The 25,100-nt window shown below is 48.2% G+C and overlaps 1 protein-coding gene across 1 annotated transcript in view; it reads left to right on the top strand.

Annotated features, from left to right (window-relative positions):
* The window catches only part of WTIP (WT1 interacting protein), a gene marked incomplete at its 5' end in the record, with an annotated part of 66,461 nt that overhangs the window by 17,984 nt on the left and 23,377 nt on the right, over positions 1 to 25,100 (top strand). Inside the window, one exon of the mRNA XM_083370318.1 lies at positions 21,929 to 21,996. Coding sequence (XP_083226444.1) covers positions 21,929 to 21,996 — 68 coding nt within the window. The remainder of the gene's footprint in view (positions 1 to 21,928; positions 21,997 to 25,100) is intronic.

Here is a 25,100-nt window from a genome sequence, read left to right as displayed (position 1 = left end):
CTTGGTGCTTTTTTTATCCTTTGTCACTTTTTGACAGTGTCCTTTAAAGTCTAAATGGTATGTAGATGTTGTTCAACCCTGAGCTACGAATATTTGCTTCTATTGATACATTTGGGTTTCTTGTTGAAAAATGTGGATTGCTTGGTAAAAGAACGTTTCAGTCCTGTGTAGTCTTTGGCCAGGCTTTCTCTGCGTTCCACACAGAATACTTTTTGCTATGATCTGTATACAAACAACTTTTTAAAAGAATGCTCTTCTACTCCCTTCCCACTGCCCAGATCTTATATTTTTAACATTCTTTGGATGCTAAAAAAAATTATCTCCAGCAGCTGTGGGAACCAAAGCCATGTGGGACACAAATGCCCCGTCTGGCTGATCAGAGCAGTTTGGCATCAAGCCTGCTCAAACAGCAAATTCCTCCTGTTAAATGGAAGGTTTCCACATGATGCTGGCCAAAGAAATTGTCCTTGGAAATCTTCGAAAGAAGGCTGTCATTGCCCCTTACATGAGCCACGTGTTTTTATTTTTCTCCATTCTTGATGTCACAAAATGGAACTGGATCCATAACCCATAACTTGATGGATGTTAGCTGGTTGTAGCCTCTCCAGCTTTGTCCTTTGCTGGTCTGTGCATCTACAGCTCTCCCTGTAGCCATGTTGACAAGCTGGTTGGACGAATGTACTAGATTAGGGAAGAGGATCAGACCAAGGAGGGATGTCGTTTGGCAACTTTTCTCTCGGGGTTCATAGAAAGTATTCAGGGTAATCCATGATGCAATGGTGGCCAAGATCTAAGATCATGGCATCCGGCCCTCTCAATTCCTGGCAAATAGATGGGGAAGAAATGGAGGTAGTGACAGATTTTATTTTCCTGGGCTCCAAGATCTGCAGATGGGGACTGTAGCCAAGAAATTAAAAGATGCTTGCTCCTCGGGAGGAAAGCCATGGCAAATCTAGACAGCACACTAAAAAGCAGAGACATCACCCTGTGAACAAAAGTGCGTATAGTCAAGGCTATGGTCTTCCCAGTTGCAATGTATGGCAGTGAAAGCTGGACCATAAGAAAGGCTGAGCGCCAAAGAATAGCAGCCTTTGAACTATGGTCCTGCGAGTCCCTTGGACTGCAAGGCGATCAAATCGGTCAGTCCTAGAGGAGATCAACCCTGACTGCTCTTTAGAAGGCCAGATCCTGAAGCTGAAACTCAAATACTTTGGCCACCTAATGAGAAGGAAGGACTCCCTGGAGAAGAACCTAATGCTGGGAACGGTTGAGGGCAATAGAAGAAGGGGATGACAGAAAATGAGGTGGCTGGATGGAGTCACTGAAGCAGTAGGCGTGAGCTTACATGGACTCCGGAAGATGGTAGAGGACAGGAAGGCCTGGAGGAACGTTGTCCATGGGGTCGCAATGGGTCAGACATGACTTCGCGACTAACAACAACATTCTTCTCAGGCTGTATGCTTTCAAGGACAGTTCCATCTAAGTCCTCTGGCGTTGCAGAGTTTTTAGATCAGGTTCTCAGGTCGATACTCGATTCGTAGGGAGGACACAGTCACTTTTGTGGGAGCTGAGAAGCATTTCAGGTGCATGTAGTGGAAGAGTTCATACTTTAGATTCGAAAACTGCCCTGAGGGAAAAGTGGGAGGTAGGGTTCCCATATAATGTAGTTTGGTAAGTATAAATCCAGTACAATAAATACATGTGCAGTTCCTATATATTTTAAGCTTCTACGGGATTCTTGGACAGGTTCTTGCCCTCTGTGGTTCGGCCGTAGTTCAGCTAGCTTAGGGTACCAGCAGGCCTCCATTGCTCCTCTTTGTGCTGAGTGGCATTTTAGAATCCGCAGAAGGATCAGGCGGTCCATTTAAAGGGCAGACGTCTGTGCAGATACTTAGACCTTGGAGGCCATCTTCCTTCTGGGTCCCTTTTTGTGCAGTCATATTCCTAGTAGTGGTGAAGGGGCTTTCTTTTGTCTTTCAAGGACTGGTGGTAGAGCTAAAGGGGTGCAGAAAAGTAGTTCCTGGGATGACCCTGCGTAATGTGGAATTTTGCTTAATTTAATTTACTTGTTACTAGGGAGGAAGGGGGAGTTCTGCTCAAACACAGCCCAGTGGGCGACCTGAGCAATCTGGTCTTGCTTGAGATTCCCATGGTCATTCCCCACACATTTTCAAACAAATCAGCGGAGGTACATGAGCTAAAACTCACTAATAAAAATTAAAGTTCAGATTTTCAAGAAGCTGCACATGAACCAGTGCAATATTTTATGGGAACTCAATATTAATATTGGCAGCGATAGATGCTGTTGAACAAAACAATGCCCCTTTTAAGAGATGCTCAAAATACTAACTTTGGAGAATGAATAATAAATATTGGAATTAGATATAAAATGTAATCAGTGTAACCACCCCCTCTCATGTTCACACACGTGTGTTACTTCATTCTTAAAGAGGGATTTTTCCAACACTTCAGTATCTTAACATTAAAATAATCTTTCCTGAGAACAGTGTGCATGGGACGGAGCTTTCATTGGTAAACCTTTTGAAAGAACAACTTGCATTCTTCAGGGTGTGCATGTGTGTGCATGCTGCGAGGTGGGGTAACAGGACAGCCTCTCCCCTGCTTAAATTGTCAAATTGCAGACTGGGGTGAAATAGAACTGAGCAAGTCAGTGACCTCAGCCTCCAAGAATGCTCCTTGTTTATGTAGCGCTCCTGCTAGTTTAGCAGCAAGCCTTTTGTTCTGCGCAGACATTGTAGGCCAGGTTTGGGTTTATTGGCCGGCCAAAAGCTTCTGCGATATGAGATTTGCATCCTAATACTTGTAGTAACAAGACACATGCGGCCCCTCAAAAAATCAGTGCTGGGATCTTTTACTATGTCTTGGGAGATGTGGAGTGGTTTTTGAAAAGATCGGCTGCAAACATAGAATGCTTCCTTCTGCAGAACTCTGATTGATGGAAAGAAAGAAAGGAAAATTGCACTGGCTTCGTTTTGTTTTAAATAGCAACTTTTGCCTCCAGGTTCCGTCTTGATTAGGCAGGAACTTTATTACTCAGAGGCCTGAGACTCCTAAAATATTTTGGGGTCTCTTGACGTACTGAACCACTGCAATGCACTCTGTTGTAGTGCAGAAAATGTGAGTGTTTGTATATCTTCTCCTCAGGATTGTCTTTCCCTTCACCACAAAAGGCCTTTTCAGCTTTTTCTGGCCTATCAGACGAGTCTCTAGTTCCATTTGATGGAGGAGTGGAAGTCTTCTCACTGGGGGGCCTCTGCAACAGCCTTAGCATAAAAGAAAGTACATTTGGGGAGAGGCCTTACTGATGTGGTCCAGGTTCATAAGGAATGCTACTTTTGTGTTCCTGTCGCTGGGAATAACGGCATGTGAAAGAGGAGGGAAAACCCGCAGGAAATGTTTTGCAGATGCAAAAATGTAGTTTTGTCTGTGGAGATGAATTTGGACTCCCGTTTTTTCTTCCCTCCACAAATTCTCTCCCTCCTCCTTGCAGTTCTTTATCAGCCTAAGATATAGTAATTGGAAAAGGATCAGAGTTAAGTGTAACCTGGACAGATTTCGCTGCTTTCCGACACTCTGGTTTTGAGCAATGTCTGTGCTGTGCTTCCTTTCCTGCTGAAATAGTGGGTTGGTTTTCATACATTCTCCAAGAAATGTGTGTGTGTGTGTGTGTGTGTGTGTGTGTGATTTCCATGCTTCCTTGATGTCAAATGTCCAGCTAGCAAATCCTGGGACATTGTTCTTCCCATAAGTAACACTTGTTTTGAATAAACTACATTGGCAGAAAAGAAGTAAAACCAGCTCTGGATTTCCCACACAAAATCCACATAGTTAAACCTGAATTCCCCTTTGGCTGTTCCCCTCAGACCATCGCGTTGCCCAATTGATTACGCTACTGTTGTTATGGGAACTGCCTGGATCGGTCAGGCACCTGTACAGCGTGGCCTTGAAGGGGGGAGCAGGGTCTCACAGCGTGCGGATGGAGTCTTGGCATTCCATTCCCACCCCAGACATTACAACCAACCCCCTCCCGATTGTTGTCGAGTTGAGAGTGGAGAAGAAACCAGGTGAAAGAGCAAATCACTCTTGACATGCCGACACCCCCCCCCGAATAAACAATAAACCTGGAATGAACATAAACACACAAACACATAAACAACTCACCACTTACAAACCACTGATTCACTAGTCTAGCTGCTCTAACATCCTTTGCTACCACCCATTTTGCTGCTGCTACGGGATAGCTCTTCTACCGCACCAGGTATTGCAACTTTGCCCAGTGGTGTCTAGAGTCCAGGATGTCTTTAATCTCGTAGTGCTCCTGGACCAGAAGCGGAGGGGATCCTCCTACTGGGCTTAGCTTGGAGTCTCTCACAGGTTTTAATAGACTGCTGGGTGGACCAGCCTAAGGCTTCTCAGCATCTACAACTCCACTGTCACCAAGTTTATAATCTGTACAATGGGGAAAGGACCTACATACTTAGGACATAGCTTTTTACAGGCCTCTCTTAGGTTTAGATACTTTGTGGATAAATATATCTTATCCCCCACCCAAAACTCCCTTTGAGGGCCCATTTTCCGGTCAGCTTGCTTTTTCTGCCCCCCCCCCCCCCGCTTTCCCAAGTGCCTTGCATACCATAACCCATGTGCCTCTCAGCGAGTCCATCCACTCAGCCAGTGTTGCAGAGGACAGTACTTCCTGGGGAAGCTCCGGCACGGCTACGAACTCAACCCCGGTAGCCATCTTCAAAGGGGCAAGTCCTGTGCTCCTTTGCACCAAGTTATTGTAAGGCACCTCAGTGAAGGGCAGCTGCTCAGCCCAGTTAGTCTGCTGATAATTTCCATAATACCTTAGGTATTGCTCCACCATTGAGTTAGCTCGTTCTGCCGCCCCGTTAGTGCTGAATGAAAAGTGGAACCGAGCCCCTGGGATGAGCCTATCAAGCCCACAAACTCCCGCCAAAATTTTGCCGTGAACTGCACCCCCTGGCCTAAGATAATCTTCTTTGGGACCCCATGCAGTCTGTAAATGTGCTGCGTGAACGGCTTCACTAGGACCTGGGCTGAAGGGAGCTTTAGGCATGGTGTGAAATGTGCCTGCTTGGAAAAGAGTGTTCCCGCCATATCTGGCAGCTCAACTATGAAGTCCATGGCTATTTCCTCCCATAGCAGAGTCGGGTTAGCTACTGGCTACAGCATTCCAGGGGTTTTCCCTGGCAAGCACTTCAGAGCAACTTGCTATATAGCGGGTTCCCAACCAGGGGTACTTGCACCCCCTGGGGGTGCGAGACAATATTCCAGGGGGTGCGAAAACGGGTTTTCAAAATTATAGTGTATATCAGGGGTGTCAAGCTGCTGGCCCACGGGCTGGATGTGTCATCCAGAAGCTGTGCCCATCCCACTGCCAGTAATGGCAAAACAGTCCCGTGACATCGTGAGTTTGACATGTCTGGTGTATATGCATAATTTGTTGCCATTATTTCAAACTTGTGTAAGGGGTGCAAGAAGCAATGGATGGAAACTAGTCAAGGAGAGAAGCAACCTAGAACTAAGGAGAAATTTCCTGACAGTTAGAACAATTAATCAGTGGAACAACCTGCCTCCAGAGGTGGTGAATGCTCCAACACTGGAGGTTTTTAAGAAGAGACTGGACAGCCATTTGTCTGAAATGGTATAGGGTTTCCTGCCTTAGCAGGGGGTTGGACTAGATGACCTCCAAGGTCCCTTCCAACTTATTATTATTATTATTATTATTATTATTATTATTATTATTGTTGTTGTTGTTGTTGTTGTTGTTGTTGTTGTTGTTATTATTAATATATCAGAAGCGTTGTAGGGGTGTGGGGTATAGAAAAGATTGGGAACCACTGCTATATAGGATTCTACATCTTTCTTCATCTTTGGCCACCAAAATTGTCTCTTTATAAGGTGCAGAGTCTTTACGAACCCAAGTATCCTGCTGGCTTTGCATTGTGATTGCTTTGTAGGACCATGGTTCTCCGGCTGGCTGGGAAGTACAGTTTACTCCCCATCCACGCTAAGCCTTACAGCATCAAGTCTCTCTCATGCTTTTGCAACCAGTCATCCCATCCCAGGGCTTCTCCTAGTTACTGGGTCAGGAGTCTCCTCCTGTTCAAGGGGGGTCTTTCTGTGACTATCTCACGCGTGCCAGTCTGCAAGTTGCTTAGATGGGGTGATAGAATTAACTCTCTCTCCCCTAGTGCTTTTATATTGAGGCATCTGCTAGCAGTTTCTTTAGCACAGCTCTCGCTAGCTTTACACGCTCTTCCATGGTCTCAGTATAGATTAAAATATCGTCCAAGTACACCAGCACCTCCTTATATTGGTCCTCATGTAGCACTTCGTTTATTAGCTCCCTGTAGCCCAAACAGTGTCACCTGGAACTGGTAGCATCTCAAGCGGCATTTGAATGTGGTCTTCCACTCATCCCCTTCCCTAATCCACACTCGGTAGTATGCTTCCCTCAAATCCAACTTAGTGAAAATCTTCCCCTTGGACAAGTAGCTCAGCATGTCCTTCACCAGGGGAAGGGGGTGCATGTTCTCAACGCAAATGGCATTTATCCCTCTGTAATCCACGCACATTCTCAGGGAGCCATCTTCTCCTTGAAGAGCACAGGGGCTGCTACCCTCAACTTGGCTGGCTGAAGCCCCTCGTTAGGTTCTTGTCTATGAACCCTCTAAGCTGCTCCATCTCCCTGGGCATCATAAAATACATCTTTGGCTTTGGCAGCTTAGCTCTGGCACAATTTCAATGGCACAGTCCGTTGGCCAGTGGGACGGTTGCACATCTAACTCCCTCTCGCTGAACACCTCAGCAAGGTCACAGAATTCCCCTGGAATGGGCTGTTCCAACTCCTCGCCCTCTGTTAGCACATTGGCCGGTTCCACTTTCACCTCCCTAGCGACAGGCTTGTGGCTGGCACCTGGCGCTTTCCTCAGCTTTTGCTGCTTAGCTGCCCTCTTTCTTACGTGCCACTTGTCACCACCCCAATCTGCTGCCGGCTTCCACTTCTTCAGCCAGGCTTCCCTCAGGAACACAGTCTCAGTCATTCTGGGGGCTACAATACAGCGGATAGGCTCTATGTGATTCTCGATCCTTAGGCTCACTGGCTCCGTCAAGCAGGTTGCTGGCAGCCTCCCCCTGAGGAAACCGTCTAGCTATTCAAATCCCACAGGCTGCCTTAGTTTCATGAGTCTCAACCCCAGTTTTTCCATCATTGGCAAGCTGATCAGGCACCAGGTACAGCCTGAGTCTACTAGGGCAGTAACAGTGCCTTTTACTCCCAAGTAAAAGGACACCAGTATCTCTATCTGGGCAGTCATTGGAGTTATGATGCTACTTATCATCGGGCTGTCTTTCCCCTCACTGTCGCTCTCGTAAAAGATCAGGCCAGGGTTGTTGAAGGTCGGAGCTCTCTCCCTCTCGTTGGACTGGGGAGAGACCTCCACGATCTGCTGCGCAACCCGTGGCTTCCCCTTCGGCTTTGCTGGCAGTTTTTTCTCCTTTGGCCAGGCTGCTCAATGGCCTTCCTCCTCCCATTGGAAGCAGGCCCTGGGATCTGGCGAGGCTTCTCCCTGTGGCCGGGCGAGCCCCTCCCTTCCCCCCTCAGGCTGCGAGGCACTTGTCAGCTACTCGGCAGGGCTGACCCTCACGGGCAGTGTGCTGTCGGTATTCCCATCAGGTCTAGCTCCACATTTGTGCCCAATTGGTACCACACCCGGAGGTCATTAGGCACCCCCCCAGGGTAGGCAGTTGTGGTTACAGCTCCCAGTTCAGCCTGTCCTGGGACTGGTAGACCAGCAGGGGCTCAGGCCAGTCGCTCAAGTGGGCTACTACGCTGTGAAACTCTTGAATGTTCTCTGTAACTGGCTGCTTCCCTTGCCGAATGGAACAGATCTTGGCCTCTGCCCAGCAGGTTTCCGTGGGGTCCTCAAATCTATACCACAGCTTCTGCATGAGGGTGTCCACTTTCGTCAGCTCGGGGGCACCTTCATCACGGAGAGACACCAACCGCTCCACGGCCTCTCCCTACAGGTTCGAAGTTGCACCTACACAGGAAGGCTCGTCGGGGTGCAACCGCACCATACCGCTCCAATTAATTCCACAACTGAGTCGGGAAATACACCAACTTCTGGGGCTGGCCATCAAAGTTTGCTCTGAAGGGGAGAGGCTTCCGGTCCTGTCACACCAGCACATAGTCCGGGGGCAGCCGCACCACCTGTGGGAGCCCCTATCTCCACGGGAGGTGGAGAGACCTGCTCTGGGGCTGTCAGAGGGAGGACTGCCGTTGCCCCTTGCTGTGCGGGTCCTGTTGCTCCGGTCACGCTTGACATTACTGGCTGCCCCTGAGGAGAGGATGGGAGAGGATGCTTGGTGAGGTGGCTCCTTGGACCTCCAGCCCTCCAAACTTCAGAAGTTTCAGAGAATTGGTCACCAAGCAGATATCCTTAAGTATTTAAAAGCAGCAATCATTTTTATACTCTATTCTTTCTTCCTGAGGCTAAATTTTTATTTATTTTTATTTTTATTTTTTATTACATTTATATCCCGCCCTTCTCCAAAGACTCAGGGCGGCTTACAAGTTTAGCAGTAGCCTTCATTCTATGTATATGCCTGCTTGTTAGGGCTTTCACACACACCCCAAGCGGCATTATTACAAAGTCAGCTTATTGCCCCCAACAATCTGGGTCCTCATTTTACCTACCTCGGAAGGATGGAAGGCTGAGTCAACCTTGAGCCTGGTGGGACTCGAACCTGCACTAATTGCAGGCAGCTGGTGTTACTTAAGGAGGCATTAGCCCACTGCTCCACCAAATGTGCCCAGGTCCTTTAACTGTTACTCATAAAGTTGTTTACAACACCTTTCACCATCTTGATAGCCCTCTTTTGGGATTGTTCCAGTTAGTCATAGTCCTTTTTTGAACTGTGGTACCCAGAACTAGTTGATCAACAACTTTCAGTCAACCTGTATAAGATAAAAAATGTGCTGCGGGTGTGTTCTCTAGTGAGGAAATGCAGGAAATGAGACGTGCTGAAACAAAACAAATATTGTGGGGGGGGGGTAGATGATGGCAGTAAGTGATGAGCAGGACACCAAAGCAATGCCAACCTTTAAGGCGCCCTTGGGCATTAAGCCAGCTGGTGACAGCCGGTCCTTAACAAATCCCAGAGCAGACGTGTCAAACACAAGGCCCAGGGCCCAGATCTGGCCCGCGAAGTGGTTTCATGCGGCCCGCGAAGCCATCCTGGAAACAGTGAGGGAACGGCCCCCACTGCCTTGGCCCTGGCCCAAAGACCCTTCTCCTGCCAGAGACCCTCAGATCTGTCCCACTCCTCCCCCTCTTTCTCTCCCTCTCTCTCTTTCTCTCTCTCCCTCCCTCTCCGATTGTCCCTTCCTTCTTTCCTTCCTTCCTTTCCTCCTTCCTCCCATTGTCATTTCTTTCCTTCCTTCCAAATCCATTTTTACCAAGAAACCTGACGCCCACTTAACTCTTTATGAAGCACCGGAGGAAAGTTGGGGAAGATCTATCAATGATACTTGGAGGTTGCTAGCTCATTTAATAAGCTTTATTCCAGCAACAGAAACACCTCGTATTCGCTCAGAGTCAATCCACACACCCCAACAATGCTGCTGTGGACCGCAGGGCAGGAAGGCACCCTTCACACGGGAGGGATGGAAGATGCACCAAAGCACCCTTCGCCCCGCTCGCCTTCTGCAGATGCGGCCAGAGTCCCAGGTGGGAGGAGATCCGGCACTCAGGGAACTCACAATCAGCTTCTCTTGGGGGATGGAGGCACAAAGCCGGCCAGACAGGACTCGGAGCAGTTGACCGTCCTGGACTACAGCTGCGTTTCCACCTTTCCCAGGGTGGCCCCCGCAGCGGAGCACAGCGGAGGGCACCAGCATGCCCCACTGCCACAGAAGCGGCCTGCCGGAGCAGCCCCAACTCCTTCACCCCTGACAGGCGTTCCAGAGCCTCCCGCTGCTGGAAACCTGCAGCAGCGGCATAGCGGCAATCTCCCTCGCTCCGTTTCAGCTTGTTTTCTCTTGCAGCAAGGCAAGCTGAAACCGAGTGAGGGAGATTGCAGCAGTGCGAGATCAGCCTGTTCGCATTCCTGGCAATCTCCCTCCCTCCGTTTCAGCTTGCTTTCTCTTGTAGCAAGGCAAGCTGAAACCGAGCGAGGGAGATTGCAGCAGCGCGAGATCGGCATTTCTCAGCACGCGCCGATTCATGCTCCTGGCAATCTCCCTCGCTTTCCACTTGCGGAGGTCAGGGCTGGCAATACGGATTAGCTGACGATTCCATACGGCCGGCCCCGACCTCCACCAAAGGGCTCCAGTCGGTGGAGGTCAGGGCCAGCTGTATGGAGTTGCCAACAGTGGGGGGGGAGGGAGTCGGGCACGTTTTTCCCTCCACACCCGCATTCTGATGGCTTCACCTGCCCTGGCGCGCATCAGGAAAACAAACGTGGGCCTCGATTCCCACCTGCTGCCCTGGATGAATCCTCGGGTAGGGCGTGCACTGTCTGGCCGCTTTGCTTTCCCCTTTGCATTGCACATTGGGACGAGGAGAGGGGGAAATCTCTCAAGCCCCGGGAGGGAGGCAATGTGAGGGCCGTGAGGGATATCGCAAGCTCGTGGGGGAGGGGAGGAAAAGAAGATGGACGCGAGTGGACGCAAACACCTACCTGCCGAGGGAGTGGATGGCTTTGTCCCCTTCAGGCTGGCGCTTGTTTCTGGGTTAAGGACAACATGGTTGCTGCACAATGAGTCCCAGGGGAGGGCGGGTTCTCACTCTGCGCCTGTGCTCTTCGCACGGCCTGATAGGTTCCTGCAACAGCATGTTTTCCGGCAGCAAGTAAGCTAGGAAGGAGCAGGGGGGAGGTGGGGGGAGGCAGGGGGGGAGGAAGGCGACGCCGCGTACCACCAGCCACGTGCTCACGTACCACCGGTTGAAAAGCTCTGTCTTAGATCTCTCAGCAACCTTCAGTACCATCAACTGTTGTATCCTTCTGGACTGTCTGGGGGAGTCGGAGGCAGCTGGGAACACGGGAGCCCCCTTGTGTGGTGGGGGAGGAAAGATCAAGTTGTAAGACCTGCTTTGCAGGGAGCCTGACAGCCCTCTTCTCTCTCTGCTCCTTTTCAATATCTATATGAAGCTACTAGGAGACTTCAATACTGTGGGACGATACCCAGTTATCCATGTCCCGTCCCTGGCTCTCCCAGGGAAGCTCTGGGGTTCTTTCCCAGCATCTGGTGGTGGTGAGTCTGGCTGGGGAAGAAATTGCTGTTCAATCCAGCCAGGACTGAATGATTCTGGGATTGAGGTTTCCCAGATCCGGGAAGGGTTTGTATCTTTTGTTCTAGATGGGGGTGACGCTCTTCCATTCAGACATGGTGCACAATCTGAGGTTTTTCCTGGACTCGCAGCTTCTGCTGGAACTGCAGGTGGCAGCATTGCCTGGGGTGCCTTAGCACAACTGCACCTCATTTATCAGTTGCTTCCGTTCCTGGACCATGAGGACCTGCTCATAATCACACATGCCTCGGTCACCTCCTGATGGGATTATTGCAAAACATGGGGATACCCTGAAAGCTTCATTTGGTCCAGAATGCAGCAATGTGGGTAGTTATGAGAGCAACCCATTACGGCCCCACTATTTTGCAAGTTGTACTGGATTCTATAATAAAACTTGCATGGAACACTTTTATAATGAAATAAAAATAGGCTTTTATCCCCAGGGAAATACTATAAAAAATTACAACTAGGAAGGTAAGAAAAGAGAATTGGAGGATGATTCAACCCCCTTCACAAGAAATTTAAATTCCATCTGCTTAGCTATGCATTTAATGAAATTGTTTGAATTGGGTTTTTTTGATGTAAACAGAATGGAACTGTGGGGACTTTTTTTTTACAATAACCTATGTAAAATAGACACATCTCATTTTGTATATGAGAAAACAGGTTATTCTTCTCCACCTCCCCTCCGCTTCTCCACTTTTTCTGCTAGCGAGCTCTTGCTTGCTTCAAGCTTCCATCTGGGTGTAGATCCTAAACAAGTCACTACAAGCCATCTCCGCCTAAGGACATGGTAAAGCCAGGGGGGGGGCACTTTTACGTCTGGATAAAAGAAGGCCTGAGCAGCCTTCTGCCTCCCTCCCTCTCCCCCCAAATCTAAAAATATTCTTTGATGTAGTCCAAATTCCAGTAGCTTCTATGATGGCACAGCAGACGATATCAACAGAAAGAAAGAAGATTTAGTAATTATTGGATATAAAATTAGGGCTTCAATGTCATTTCAGAAAAATATAAACTATTAGCCCTCAGTTCCTTCCCTTCTTTCTGCATGGTGGGCTGGAGATGTTGGGTTGAAATGGCCCCAGAAGTTCCCTGACTTTTTCCAAAGGGAATCATGGCTTATAAGAACGATTCAGGAGAATGGCTGGATGAGGGGTAACAATGCATGGATGAGTTGGAAAAAGTAGCACACAGCATCTTTGCAACTTTTGGGATCAAGTGATCCCCACATGTTATAAGTGCCATAATTGGGACTGGAATTTCCATCACTAAGCAATGCAGCCATAAAGTGTGAGCTTGCACAATCCTGGCACTCTCCGTTGCCGTCACTAACCAAGAATTATGCATGGCTTAGCAAGCACTCACCCCAACCCAAACAAGCTTGGTAAGATAAGAGACTGCTTTTCCTTCAACTCCCCCACTGGCCTCTCTTTTGCCACCTGCCCCCAATCTCCACCTTTTGACCACCCTCAAAAAGCTGCCGCGCTGCATAAAGCTGCCATTGCAGGAAGCACCAGCACGGTAGCAGAAAACCACAGCAGTGTGGAGCCACTGCCCTTTGTGAGGCATTTTCCCCAGGTCTCACAAGGAAACCACTACACAACCTGGGGAAGAAAAATGCCTCAGAAGTGGGAGCAGGAAGAGGTCAAAGGGGATCAAGGAACATGGAGTGCAGGGGATCTAAAGAACATGGGGGGGAGTGCCCCTGAAGTCATAAATGCAGATGGATTTCCAAACACCTCAATTTTGATCATAAGACTTAGGACTACTTATAAGTCACTTCATTCAGCACCCCTGTAACTTCAAGCTGTTAGTCATAAGTCAAGGACCAGCTATAAAAGTCCCATTCCCCAGGGGAAGTGGAACAGACCATTTATGTGGAGCAGACCCTGCAGGAGAGAGGTGGTGGTGTGAACTGAGAAAAACTAAGGATAACTTTGAAATCAAGGTGATGCTATAGTCTTATCGTTCTCTGGAAATACGGCTTGCTCAGCTGCATGAGTGTCTAGGTCTTGTGACTTTCAACACAAAAGTTCTATGATTTGTTGTCGTGAGGTATGTTTCTTACTTCTCATGGCCCACAGATGCCTTTATGTCCTAGGAAGATCATCTGCAAGTAGAAACTTCCTAGTTTGACTTCTAGAATGTTTTTTAATACTAGCGATCTTCAAACCTGGCCCTTTTATGACCTGTGGACTTCAACTCCCAGAATTCCTCAGCCAGACATGCTGGCTGAGTGATGTGCAGACTTTTATGGCCTACTGTGTTGTCTTCGGATTTTCTTGCAATAAGGGAGGAATCTCATAATCTGGGCTAATCATGTGATGTTTGGTGTAAAGAAGTTTATAATTTCATTCTATAAACACCTTATTATATCTGTAAACAACATTAATATAGTTAAACAAGTTATTCCAGTTATACGGTGAGGGAAAAAACAATCTGACAGGAGAACACGCGGGAACTTTGACAGCTGTCAAAGTTCCCCGCACGGCGCAGGCGCAGCCACTGACAGCTCGCGGCTGTCAAAACACCGAGCCATGCGGAAGCAAGAACTGTCAAGAGCAGACGGCGCGGATTGGTCCGGTTAGACGCGGCGCCAAAGGGAACGTTCCTGATTGGCCCTCACTGACAGCTGCCGGCTATAAAAGCCGGGCAAGTTATCCTGTTTTTGTCTTGCTCTAAATAAACCTTTAGTTAAGTAGCCTGTCGTCCCGAGTGGTCCTTTCGGCTACTTCACTGGCGACGAGGATGGGATCGCTCCTGAGCTGAAGTCACGGCCGAGGAAGAGAGTTCCCGGCCAGAGCTGTCACTGGAAGTTTTAACTTCCAACAGAGCGAGACCTAGGACCGGACGACATGGCAAACTTCGGGCGTGTGAGGGAATTCGATACCCGCCATCCCGAGAGGTGGCAATCACACCTGGGACAAGTCGAAGGATTTCTTCTCGTCAGCAAAATCACCGACGACAGAGCAAAAGCCGCCGCTCTCCTATACATCAGCGGACCCCCGGTGTACGACGCTGCCGTCGGGCTGTTTAGCCTGGTACCCATCACCGAAGTCTCCTACGCGGACCTGGTAGACCAGCTTAACAAGCATTATATGCCGGCACGCTCAGAACTGTACTGGCGAGTACAATTCGCCCAGAAGAAACAGCGACCAGATGAACCCGCGAATGACTTCATCGCAGGGGTCAGGCACGCCGCGTGGAACTGCTGCTTCCCCGACCTGGAAGACCGCATCAGAGACCAGGTGGTGATTGGGTTAAGGGACGAGCGGCTTCAGAAGAAACTGACATCTAAACCCGACATGAGTCTAGCAGAATTGACCCGAGAAATTATGGCCTACGAGTATAACCACAAGAAGAAATCGACTACCACGACCCCAGAGAGCCCAGCGACCGTATACCAAGAGAGCGCAACTCTCAGCGACAGCGACGAATCGGTGGACTTCACTGATGGGGAAGCCCTTCAGCGCAGGATGGAACGCAGACAACAGAGAAGAAGCGACACATCGGATCGCCGAAGAACCAGGAACCCCCCTCCACCACCACCACGTTACGAGCAACAGGCCGCCTGCGCCAGCTGCGGGGCAAATCATGCCCGTGGAAGCTGCCGGTTCAGAAACGCTAAGTGCCACAATTGTGGAAAGACCGGCCACATCAAACCGGTGTGCCGAAGCCGGGGCCGCGACAACGTGAATGATCTGGAGGCCAATTCCCCAGGTAGGCCAGCTACCCGGGCCAACATAGAAAAAACGCCAGGGGCCCTAGTAGAAACAATTGATAAGGTACACAGCCTAAGCTCAAAGGTGAGGATCAGGGTAAAAATTCAGGGAGTCCCCTGCCCCATGGAGGTGGACTCCGGGTCAGCAGTCTCCTTAATTTCATTCAAAACGTATCAGGAGATCTGCCAACAAAGCAAGGGAAAAATCCCTCTGAGGCAAACCCAGGTCCACCTAGCAGATTTCCAAAAAAACCCCATTCCTCTGGAAGGAAGGGCTAGGGTTGCTGTAGAGTACAAAAAATTCAAGGGGCCCCTAGAAGTTCTAGTGACGCCAGGGAACCGTACCAACCTGATAGGGCTGAACTGGTTCGGGCCTCTAGGGATCGCCATTACTGGGGTAAATACAGTCCAATCCTCTAGCCTCGAAGCCGTTTGCAACAAGTATGCAGACGTCTTCGATGGCACGTTAGGAAAATACACCGGTCCCCCCATCTCTTTACAATTAAACCCAGCAATCCAACCCATAAAGATAAGAGCTAGGAGAGTACCATTTGCCCTTAAAGAAAAAATAGAAAATGAACTAGAACGCCTCGTAGGTCTTGGGGTGCTAGAACCTACGGAAGGGGGAAGCTGGGAGACCCCAATAGTCACCCCAGTTAAACCTAACGGTGAAATAAGATTATGCGCGGACTATAAGGCGACCCTCAACCTAGCTCTCAGCCCCCATGCTTACCCGGTGCCAGCGGCAAGGGACGTATTTGCTTCCATCCGCTCCGGCGCCATTTTTGCAAAACTTGATCTGACGCAGGTGTATTTGCAACTGCCTGTCACAAATGACACCGCGGAAGCCCAAACAATTGTCACCCACCGCGGTGCCTTTAAAGTGAAAAGGCTCCAATTCGGCATATCGGCAGCCCCGGGTATCTTCCAGGGTATCATGGAGAAAACCCTGAAGGGAATACCCGGGGTCTGCCCCTATTTCGACGATGTTCTCATCGCCGGAGAAAACGAAGCAAACTTAGCTGACAGACTGTCAGCTGTGCTGAGCCGGCTCAGAGAAGCCGGTCTCAAACTCAAACGGGAAAAGTGCTCCATCGGAGTCACATCCACAGAATTCCTTGGGTACAAAATAGACGGCCAAGGCATCCACCCCACCACAGAAAAACTAAGGGCTATTCAGACAGCGCCAAGCCCAAAGAATAAACAAGAACTCCAAGCCTTTTTAGGATTATTAAACTTTTATCACGCTTTCCTTCCCCATAAAGCCACCATAGCGGAGCCTCTGCATAGGCTCCTGGACAAGGGGACTGCCTGGTCCTGGACCAAAACACATGAAAATAGCTTCCAATCATTAAAAAAGATTATTTGTAACAGTTCAACGATCACCCTTTTCCGAGAAGACACACCAATATGCATTGCTTGCGATGCATCTCCCTATGGGATTGGGGCAGTGTTAAGTCATCTATACAAGGACGGCACCCAAAGACCCATAGCCTTTTATTCACGCACTCTGTCAAAAGCAGAAAGGAATTACGCACAAATAGACAGAGAAGCCCTAGCAATAGTCGCAGGGGTTAAAAAATTCCATGACTACCTCTATGGGAGACCCTTTACCATATTCACAGATCACAAACCCCTACTAGGAATATTCACGTGGAATAAAGCAACACCACAGATTCTCTCACCGAGAATACTACGGTGGTCCACCTTCTTATCTGCCTATTCTTATCAATTAATACATAAACCAGGGAAGGAATTAGGACACGCAGACTGCCTCAGCAGACTGCCAATTCAAAGCAAGGACCCAGACCCAGCCCCAGCTGGACTGATTCTAGCAATCTCTCAACTTCCAGACTGCCCCCTCTCTGCAAAGATTATAGCTAACAACTCAGCTAGAGACAAAATACTCAGCAGAATCCTCAGGTGGGCAACAACAGGTTGGCCAGCACAAAACCCACACCCCCAATTCCAGCCATTCTATAACAGGAGAAATGAAATATCTTCACATATGGGATGCCTTCTATGGGGGAATCGAGTCATAATACCTAATAGGAACATAAATCAAACATTAGACATCTTACACAAAGGACATCCAGGCATTGTCAAGATGAAAGCTATGGCCAGAAGTTATGTCTGGTGGCCTGGCATAGATAAAGAGATAGAAAAATATGTAGGAGGGTGCTACACCTGTCAAGCAACACGAAGCGAGCCACCCCAAGCACCAATTCACAAATGGGAAACTACAAAAAACCCATGGTCACGCATACATTTAGATTTCGCAGGACCTATCCAGGGACAGAGTTTCCTAATAGTAGTGGACAGCTATTCTAAATGGTTACAAGTCACTCCCCTTAGAAAAACAACGTCAGGAGCCACTATACAGGCCCTAAGGAAAATATTCGCCACACATGGCCTCCCAGACACCATGGTTTCAGACAATGGACCTCAATTCACCTCTCGTGAATTTCAGATGTTCGCTATGAAGAACTGTATTAGGCTGGTCACGTCTGCACCGTTCCACCCATCGACGAACGGGATGGCTGAAATTATGGTGCGTTCCACAAAAGAAGCTTTGAAAAAATTCGTCAAGGGAAACTGGCAGCGGCGACTCAGCCAGTTCCTAATGTCACAACACGCAACTCCATGCACAACAACGGGCAAATCACCCGCGGAACTAAGATGGGGGAGGAGACTGATAACGCGGCTCGACAGACTACATCCTGACACATACCCGGAAGAAAACGATCACCCCCACCCAAACCGCACCCTCAAACCTGGGCAAATGATATGGGCACGGTCATACACAGACAAAAACAAATGGGTTCAAGGGACAGTGCTAAAACAAACAGGACCCATTTCTTATCTAATATCCACACAAACTCACGGCAATCTATGCCGCCATATCGATCAACTCAGACCAAGACAACCACCGCACAACCCAGAACCCCAACACGAGCTGCAAGCCCCCGCAGAAATACTGCTGATACCAAACCAAGAGGAAGAGGGGCAAGAAAACTTACTGCCACCTGAACCAGACATCGCCCCACTTCCAAGACGCTCCAACAGGAACAGAAGAGCCCCCACATACTTAAAGGACTACCAGTGGGCAGGTTCCAACGACCAAGGGGGAGGGAACGCTCCAGGGGAGGGGTAAGGGGTGTATTATATCTGTAAACAACATTAATATAGTTAAACAAGTTATTCCAGTTATACGGTGAGGGGAAAAACAATCTGACAGGAGAACACGCGGGAACTTTGACAGCTGTCAAAGTTCCCCGCACGGCGCAGGCGCAGCCACTGACAGCTCGCGGCTGTCAAAACACCGAGCCATGCGGAAGCAAGAACTGTCAAGAGCAGACGGCGCGGATTGGTCCGGTTAGACGCGGCGCCAAAGGGAACGTTCCTGATTGGCCCTCACTGACAGCTGCCGGCTATAAAAGCCGGGCAAGTTATCCTGTTTTTGTCTTGCTCTAAATAAACCTTTAGTTAAGTAGCCTGTCGTCCCGAGTGGTCCTTTCGGCTACTTCACCTGATGTGTCAAAACTCATTCCTATTTTATTTCATTTCAATTCTATTTCGTTCCACCTTTTCCTGGGTTTTGCCATACTTCCAAGGGGGAGGGGGGATGTGCCTGCAGGGCTATTGCTTTCACTTCCTCCTTTCACTAAAATGTAATCCTTTATTTTGGTTATTGGGTCTGTATCCTGTTTCCTGCCTTATCTCTCTCTCTGAACTCTATCTTTTAACCTATGATGCCTGGTTTATGTCTAGGCTCCCAGAGAAAGGTGTCAAGAAGTGCTGCATGAGCTGGAGACAGGCCGATGTTATCTCCTGGTTCCCACAACAGACTTAAGACTTGGGGATTGGCTATCCCACATCGGGCGGTCGATCTATGGAGTGGGGTCCTGCTTGGGGTTACTATAATCTACTGTGTTGTGCGGGAAATCTCAGATCCTGTCTATTATGCCTGCTATCACCTACTCTTAATAAAAGTTCCTGCTTGGAAGTAATTGTTTCCAAGAGGTCTGCTTTCTTAAGATGTGGGCTTGAAGTGGGTCCTGATGTGATGATTACTGCATGAGTAGATCTTCAGGAGGTTGTTCTAATAGATCTCCAAGTTAGTTGCTAATGTGTTTGCCTGGGAGCAGGATTAAGTTGAAGGAATATATACATTTACTACAAGCAAGGAAATCTTAATTACTTGAAACAGAACATCCAGAGCATATTGGTCAGTGTCTAACAATTTAATTTGAACTTTTATGGTAAGAGAATAGTAATCTTCCACGTCCAGCTATTGCACAGTGGGAATTTAAAAGAAGTTAGAATCATTTGTGTAGTGGTCATTCCCAATTTCAAATTTGGTGACAAAATCCATAAACCAGAATTTCTGAATCGTGCTGCAGTACAAGCATTTCAACAGGTTCCTGGAGCCCTTGTCAGAGATCCGATTCCCCTTCACAGGCTAAAGGGCCATTGTGGCAGAGTGAGCCCTGGTCATCCGTAAGCCATCCTAAGGAGCCATATAAATGTGTGAGGGTCCCCCACTGTACGTTTTACTTGTTAGCTTCCGCTAAGGTCAGGAACAAGCTACTTACTCAGAGGGATGATACCGGAAGGACGTGAGCATTGAAATCCAGCATCTTGGGAAGGAGACAGCGCAGGAGAGACTGATATTTCCAAACGAAGCACCATTTTTAGATTCATTCATTTATGCATTCACACATTCATTCATTCATTTGCCCATCTTGCGTAGAGGTGACTAGAACACATTCTGCATAAAACTCAACAACTGCACATCACTGCCCGTCCACACGGAGCGGTCCCCGGTTATTTCAGACAGATCAGTTGGCTCAGGTTGTGAATAGGGAAAGCCAAAGGTTCCTTCTTTGTGCTTCCTTCTTTCACAAAGATAAAATGTCGTTCACTGAAGGGGAGCTTCTAGGTCCCCAAGGCAAATCCACTTAAGGAAGCCCATGTGCCCTTTTTGCCCCCAAGGGCCTCTACAGGAGACTTGGCTTTGGATCTCTCCATCTTGGCTACTGATCTGCTCTTGATTCTTGGCATTTTGCATGATGTAAACTAAGTAATCCAGAGAACTTCAGAAATGCTGAAATGGGGAGGCAATAAATAAGCAAGCTTGGCAGGGAGGGCAGGAAAGTCGCAAGGCTGTCACATTTGAGCTGCTTTTTCTGTGGTGCTCTAAAGCTGAGGTCTCCAACCTTTGGGGCACCAGGTTCCGTGGAGAAAGGTTTTTCCGTGGACCGGAGGGGGCGTGGTTTTCTGTGCTGCCTGCATCTTGCGGATGGGGCTTTGCTTGTTTGTGTGGCCTAGTTGCTGGCATGCCGCTGCCCGGTACCGGTCCACAGATCGGGGGTTGGGGATCCCTGCTCTAAAGCAAGGCTTTTCTACCTTTTCACAGATTGTGCCACTTTTAGGACATGACAGTATTTGAGTACCACCAGTGCTTAGCAAGGTGTCGAAAACGTGATGACTAAAAAAAGGGAGGGGGGGAATTTTGGGTATACTGATTAAATTCATTCGTTGTTATAGAAATGGCTAGTTTATAATATTATGGAAAAGTAGAAAGCTGAGGTTCAGTGTTAATGCTTCCTTCCACTGCAACAGAGGAAGTCGGAAGTCAATGCCTTTTTTCCCTTTCTCCCCCTCACTTTTCCCCCTTTTTCCTCCCCACCATGTCCTCCTGTTTGCTTTTATATTTTTATATTTTATTCTATAGTCTAATAAAATGTTACAAACTGTAAGAAAAGGAGAAAAAGTACCGGTTTTAATTTCTCCAGTGGCGGTTCCTTTGCTGAATCACTTTCCCTTTGCACTGACAAATCTATGCTGAATTTGTCCATATTTGTTAATATGCGCCGCTACCTTGGTAGTCAGATGGCTGGTCGGCCCTTCTTCTTCTCTCTTCTTCCTCCCTACTTGCTGGGTTCTCCTTCCGCGGCTTCTTCTTCTTCCTTCTCTCTCTTTTTCCTCTCTGCCGACTGGACTCTCCCCTTCCGCAGCTTCTTCTTCCACCCTGTCTGCTGGGTTCTCCTTTCACAGCTGCTTCTTCCTTCTCTCTTTTTCCTCTCTGCCTCCTGGGCTCTCCCCTTCCGCAGCCTCTTCTCCCTCCCTTTCTCTTTCCCTGTTGTCTTTTTCCCCCTCTCCCACCAAAACTACTCCGTTTATATCCTCCCCTCCTCCTTCTCTCTTCTGTGCACCTCCAGCTGACTTTTCTCCTCAAGGCTGAGCTTTTCTGCCTCTCCATCCCCTTCTCTTCTCCCCCCCCTTGTCTTATTTTTCCCTCCCTTTCCTGCCACAACTTCCTCCTGTTATATCCTCCCCTCTCCCCCCTCTTTTTCGCTGCCCCTCCAGCTACACGCTGCTTCTGGGAGCGCCAATCATCTGGAGCCCGGCACTGATCCTGGGGCTGCTGCCAAGTCCCGGCAGCCCTGCAGAACAACCAATCAGCTCGTAGCCATGTGCACTACAAGCCGTCTCTCCCTCGGGCTTGTGCAGCACTGCCGCCACTTCAGCTCATTCCCCTCTCCCGCTACACCTGTCTCGAAGGGTGCCGTACCACCTGCCAGGTGCCAAAGCCCAGCTCATAATGCATAAAGCACAAGCTTTAGAAAGCTGATGGACCGCATCTCAGGACTGAGCCCCAGAAAGCTGCAAGACCAAATTGTTTTAATTTACTTCTAAACTTCCTTATTTACCCTTATGTGAAAAATTGCTTTTGTACCCACAACTGTAGTTTGAGCAGATACTCCTGAAGTCCTCTATTCCTATCCATTGTATTGTTACTAATCCCCTTTTATAATACCCCCAAAATATTAAAGGTCTGACAGTGCAATATTTTTAACAGGGAGAAGATTACGAGGGAAGGCCTTCTACAATGTTAATGGAAAGGTCTACTGTGAAGAAGACTTCCTAGTAAGTAAGATTTTAGGCATCTTGTAGGGATTAATGAATGTGTGTACTAAGTTCGCAGGCAGCAGCTATACATTAAATGAGGCACAAAGACAAATTGTGAATACTTTGTTAAATCCTTAAGAGGTTGGGTACTGATAGTAGCAGAGGAATTTCTTTTTTTCCAAGTTACCTTGATTGTGCTCCTCTCTGAGGAGCTGCTGTGAGGCATAATACCAGATTCTGGTAAAATCTAGTATACTAGCTTTATACATGCCACCATGTGAATTTTTGCACAGGCTTCTCCTCACTTTAAGTATAAATTACAGACCCATTTTGTCAGATTGGAGATAGAAAGGAATCTATCCACAAGACTTCAGACTGGTTTTCCATCATAATCCTATTTATTTGTATAATTCTATTGCATTTGAGAACTAATTGTGGGATGAACTGTTCTCTCTTGTTGCTAAAGGAAGATGGCTGGATGGCAGCTTCCTGTGTCTGATGGTGTGTCTGTGTATACCTGTGTATGTGTGTAAAGCCAAGATATGTCCCATATGAATATGCCTCATTTCTTTTCACGTGGGTCACAGGGTTGTGGCTGCATAGAACATAGCATAGTCATGGCCACCATCCTAACTTTTTCAGTCATCCCTGCATGCTGATACTTCCCTGTTACGTGCACAATCCGCAGTATAATCTCACGACTGAAAGGAGAAACCGTTTTAAGCCAGCTCTTGTAGAGTTCTAAACTGCTTATTGAGTTAGCCATGAAAGCCAGCTGGGTGACTCTGGACAAGTCAGCAGGAGATGGTGAGTTCTAGCCCAGCCTTAGCCATGAAAGCCAACTGGCTGACTTCAGGCCAGTCACCTGAAGATGGTGGTTTGTCCCACCTCAGCCATGAAAGCTGGCTGGGTGACTTCAGGTCAGTCACCCAGACGTGGTGAGTCCTAGTCCTGTCATAGGTATGAAAGCCAGCTAAGTGACTTGGGCCAATCACCAGGAGATGGTGAGTTCTAGTCCTGCCTTAGGCATGAAAGCTGGCTGGGTGACTTTGGGCCAGTCTCTCTTACTCAGCTCAACCCACCTCACAGGGTGGTGATTGTGGAGAAAATAGGAGCAAGGTATGTTTGATATGTTTGCCAACTTGGCAGTTATTTATAAAAACAATAAAGGTGGAATGCAAATAAGTAAGCATTTTGACTATCTTGGAGCAAGGCATAAATATTGACAGTGAATTAGTGGAAGATTAATTATTTGGATAAAATCCTGAAATCCTGAGATCAAATATTGGGAGTAATAACAGGCACAAAATATGCCATAGAAGCAGTCATATGATTGTGGGGCTGGCTTGCCCAATTGTTAGACCATCTCCTTAGACGGGGGGGGGGGGGGGGGGGCAACTTGGCTGAAGAACATCCATGGAAGGCAGCTATTTTGGGGCAGACAAGTGGCCATTTCATGTAGGTAGTAATTAGGATGCATTGCCTACTTAACAATAATCCTGAGTTAGAAGGAGTTATAGGGACCACTAAATCTAACAGGCAGCCTTACCCAGGCAGGGCCCAGCCGAGCAGAGACAGCCCGACTCCCACAGCCCTCTCCCTGCTTCCTTCCAGCCCCACAGAACTCTCCGGGGGAGACTTGGATCAGCATTCCCTCCCCCACTTCCTGCTAGCCTGGTCTGGCGGAGGACAAAAGGCCTGGCTGCAAAACCTGAGTGTGTGTGTGTGGGGGGGGGGAAACGCAGCAGTAGTGAGGCTTGGAGCCAGAGAACTCTCCCATCTCTCAAGCTGAGCGGCCAGCTAAGAGGAGCAGAGCAGACAGAGCAGCTGAGCCAGCCAGAAAGCTGAAGGGAGTCCCGACCGCACCGAAAGACAGAAGAGAGCCGGCAGAGAAGACAGCAAGAGCAGCGAGCAACAGAAATGAAGGCAACAGTTAAGTTTGAGGTCCCAATAGGCAGGGAGGGAGGGAAGGCCCCCAGTAAAGAATAAAAAGGAATTGGAGCTCAAAAACTTTAGAACAAACGGAGGGAAGGGGAGGATAAATAAAGCTAACATAATAGTAAGAAGGTTAAATAAATAGCAAGGTAAAAAAACGAGCACAAACAGAAAAAAGGATAGGGAACGAGATAGGCACCTAGAACGGGGAAGGAAGAAACGAGGCTAAGGGCGAAGCACGTCCACCCATCAGAAAGAGGAGTTTTCAAACAACAAACTCATGGAACAGGCGAATGAATGATACTGTGGGGGTATGCAGTACATGCTCCACGTATATGCTTATTCCCAAAGAATACCCAAATTATACATGCGTTGGATGTAAACTATTTGAACTATTAGAGGAAAAAGTAAGGCACTTATAGGCAGCTCTGGCCAAACTCGAACCTACACGAGAAAGCTATAACCAAACCAAACCGAATAATGAACAAATAACTCCTGGAAGATTTGACACTGCTGATAAACCCTTGGAGGAAGACAAATGGAGGTATGTCACACATACAAGGAAACACAATAATCAAAGGAAACAGCGGCACACAACTAACAAACCCCTGCTGCCAATCTAACCCAACCAGAAGCAGCCCCATTAAAACTCAGCAATCGATTTCTCCCCCTGGATGGAAGTGTGCAGACCCACAACCTCCCCTCCAAAGAAAACAAGCAGACGCCTAGCAAAGAAACCACACGAAACATCCCTAAAAGAGTCACATCAACAAACACACCTGAGATAAACAGAAAAGCGACCCAGACTGCAGCCCCCCCCAAAAGGAAGCTGAGTGTTGGTAATAGGAGATTCTATCCCCAAAGGAACAGAATCAGCATATGCAGACCAGACATGCAATCCAGGGAGGTATGCTGTCTTCCTGGAGCAAAAATGAAAGATGTGGCTGAGAACCTAACCAAAATAATTAGCCCCACAGATTACTGTCCTTTCCTCCTCCTTCACATTGGGACGAATGACACAACAAAGAGCCTGAGTACAATAGTGAGAGACTACAAACAACGAGGCAATAAAGCTAAGAAGCTAGGAGCACAAGTAGTGTTCTCATCAGTACTCCCAACAAAAGGCCAACCCCCATTGAGGGGAAAAAGAATTCTAGAAATAAACCACTGGCTAAAGGGTTGGTATC

The sequence above is a fragment of the Vipera ursinii genome (genome assembly GCF_947247035.1).
Source record: "Vipera ursinii genome assembly, chromosome: 10".
In the NCBI taxonomy this organism is placed as follows: domain Eukaryota; kingdom Metazoa; phylum Chordata; class Lepidosauria; order Squamata; family Viperidae; genus Vipera; species Vipera ursinii.
The sequence above is the reverse complement of the archived record's forward strand: the minus strand, read 5'-3'. Positions and strand labels throughout refer to the sequence as shown.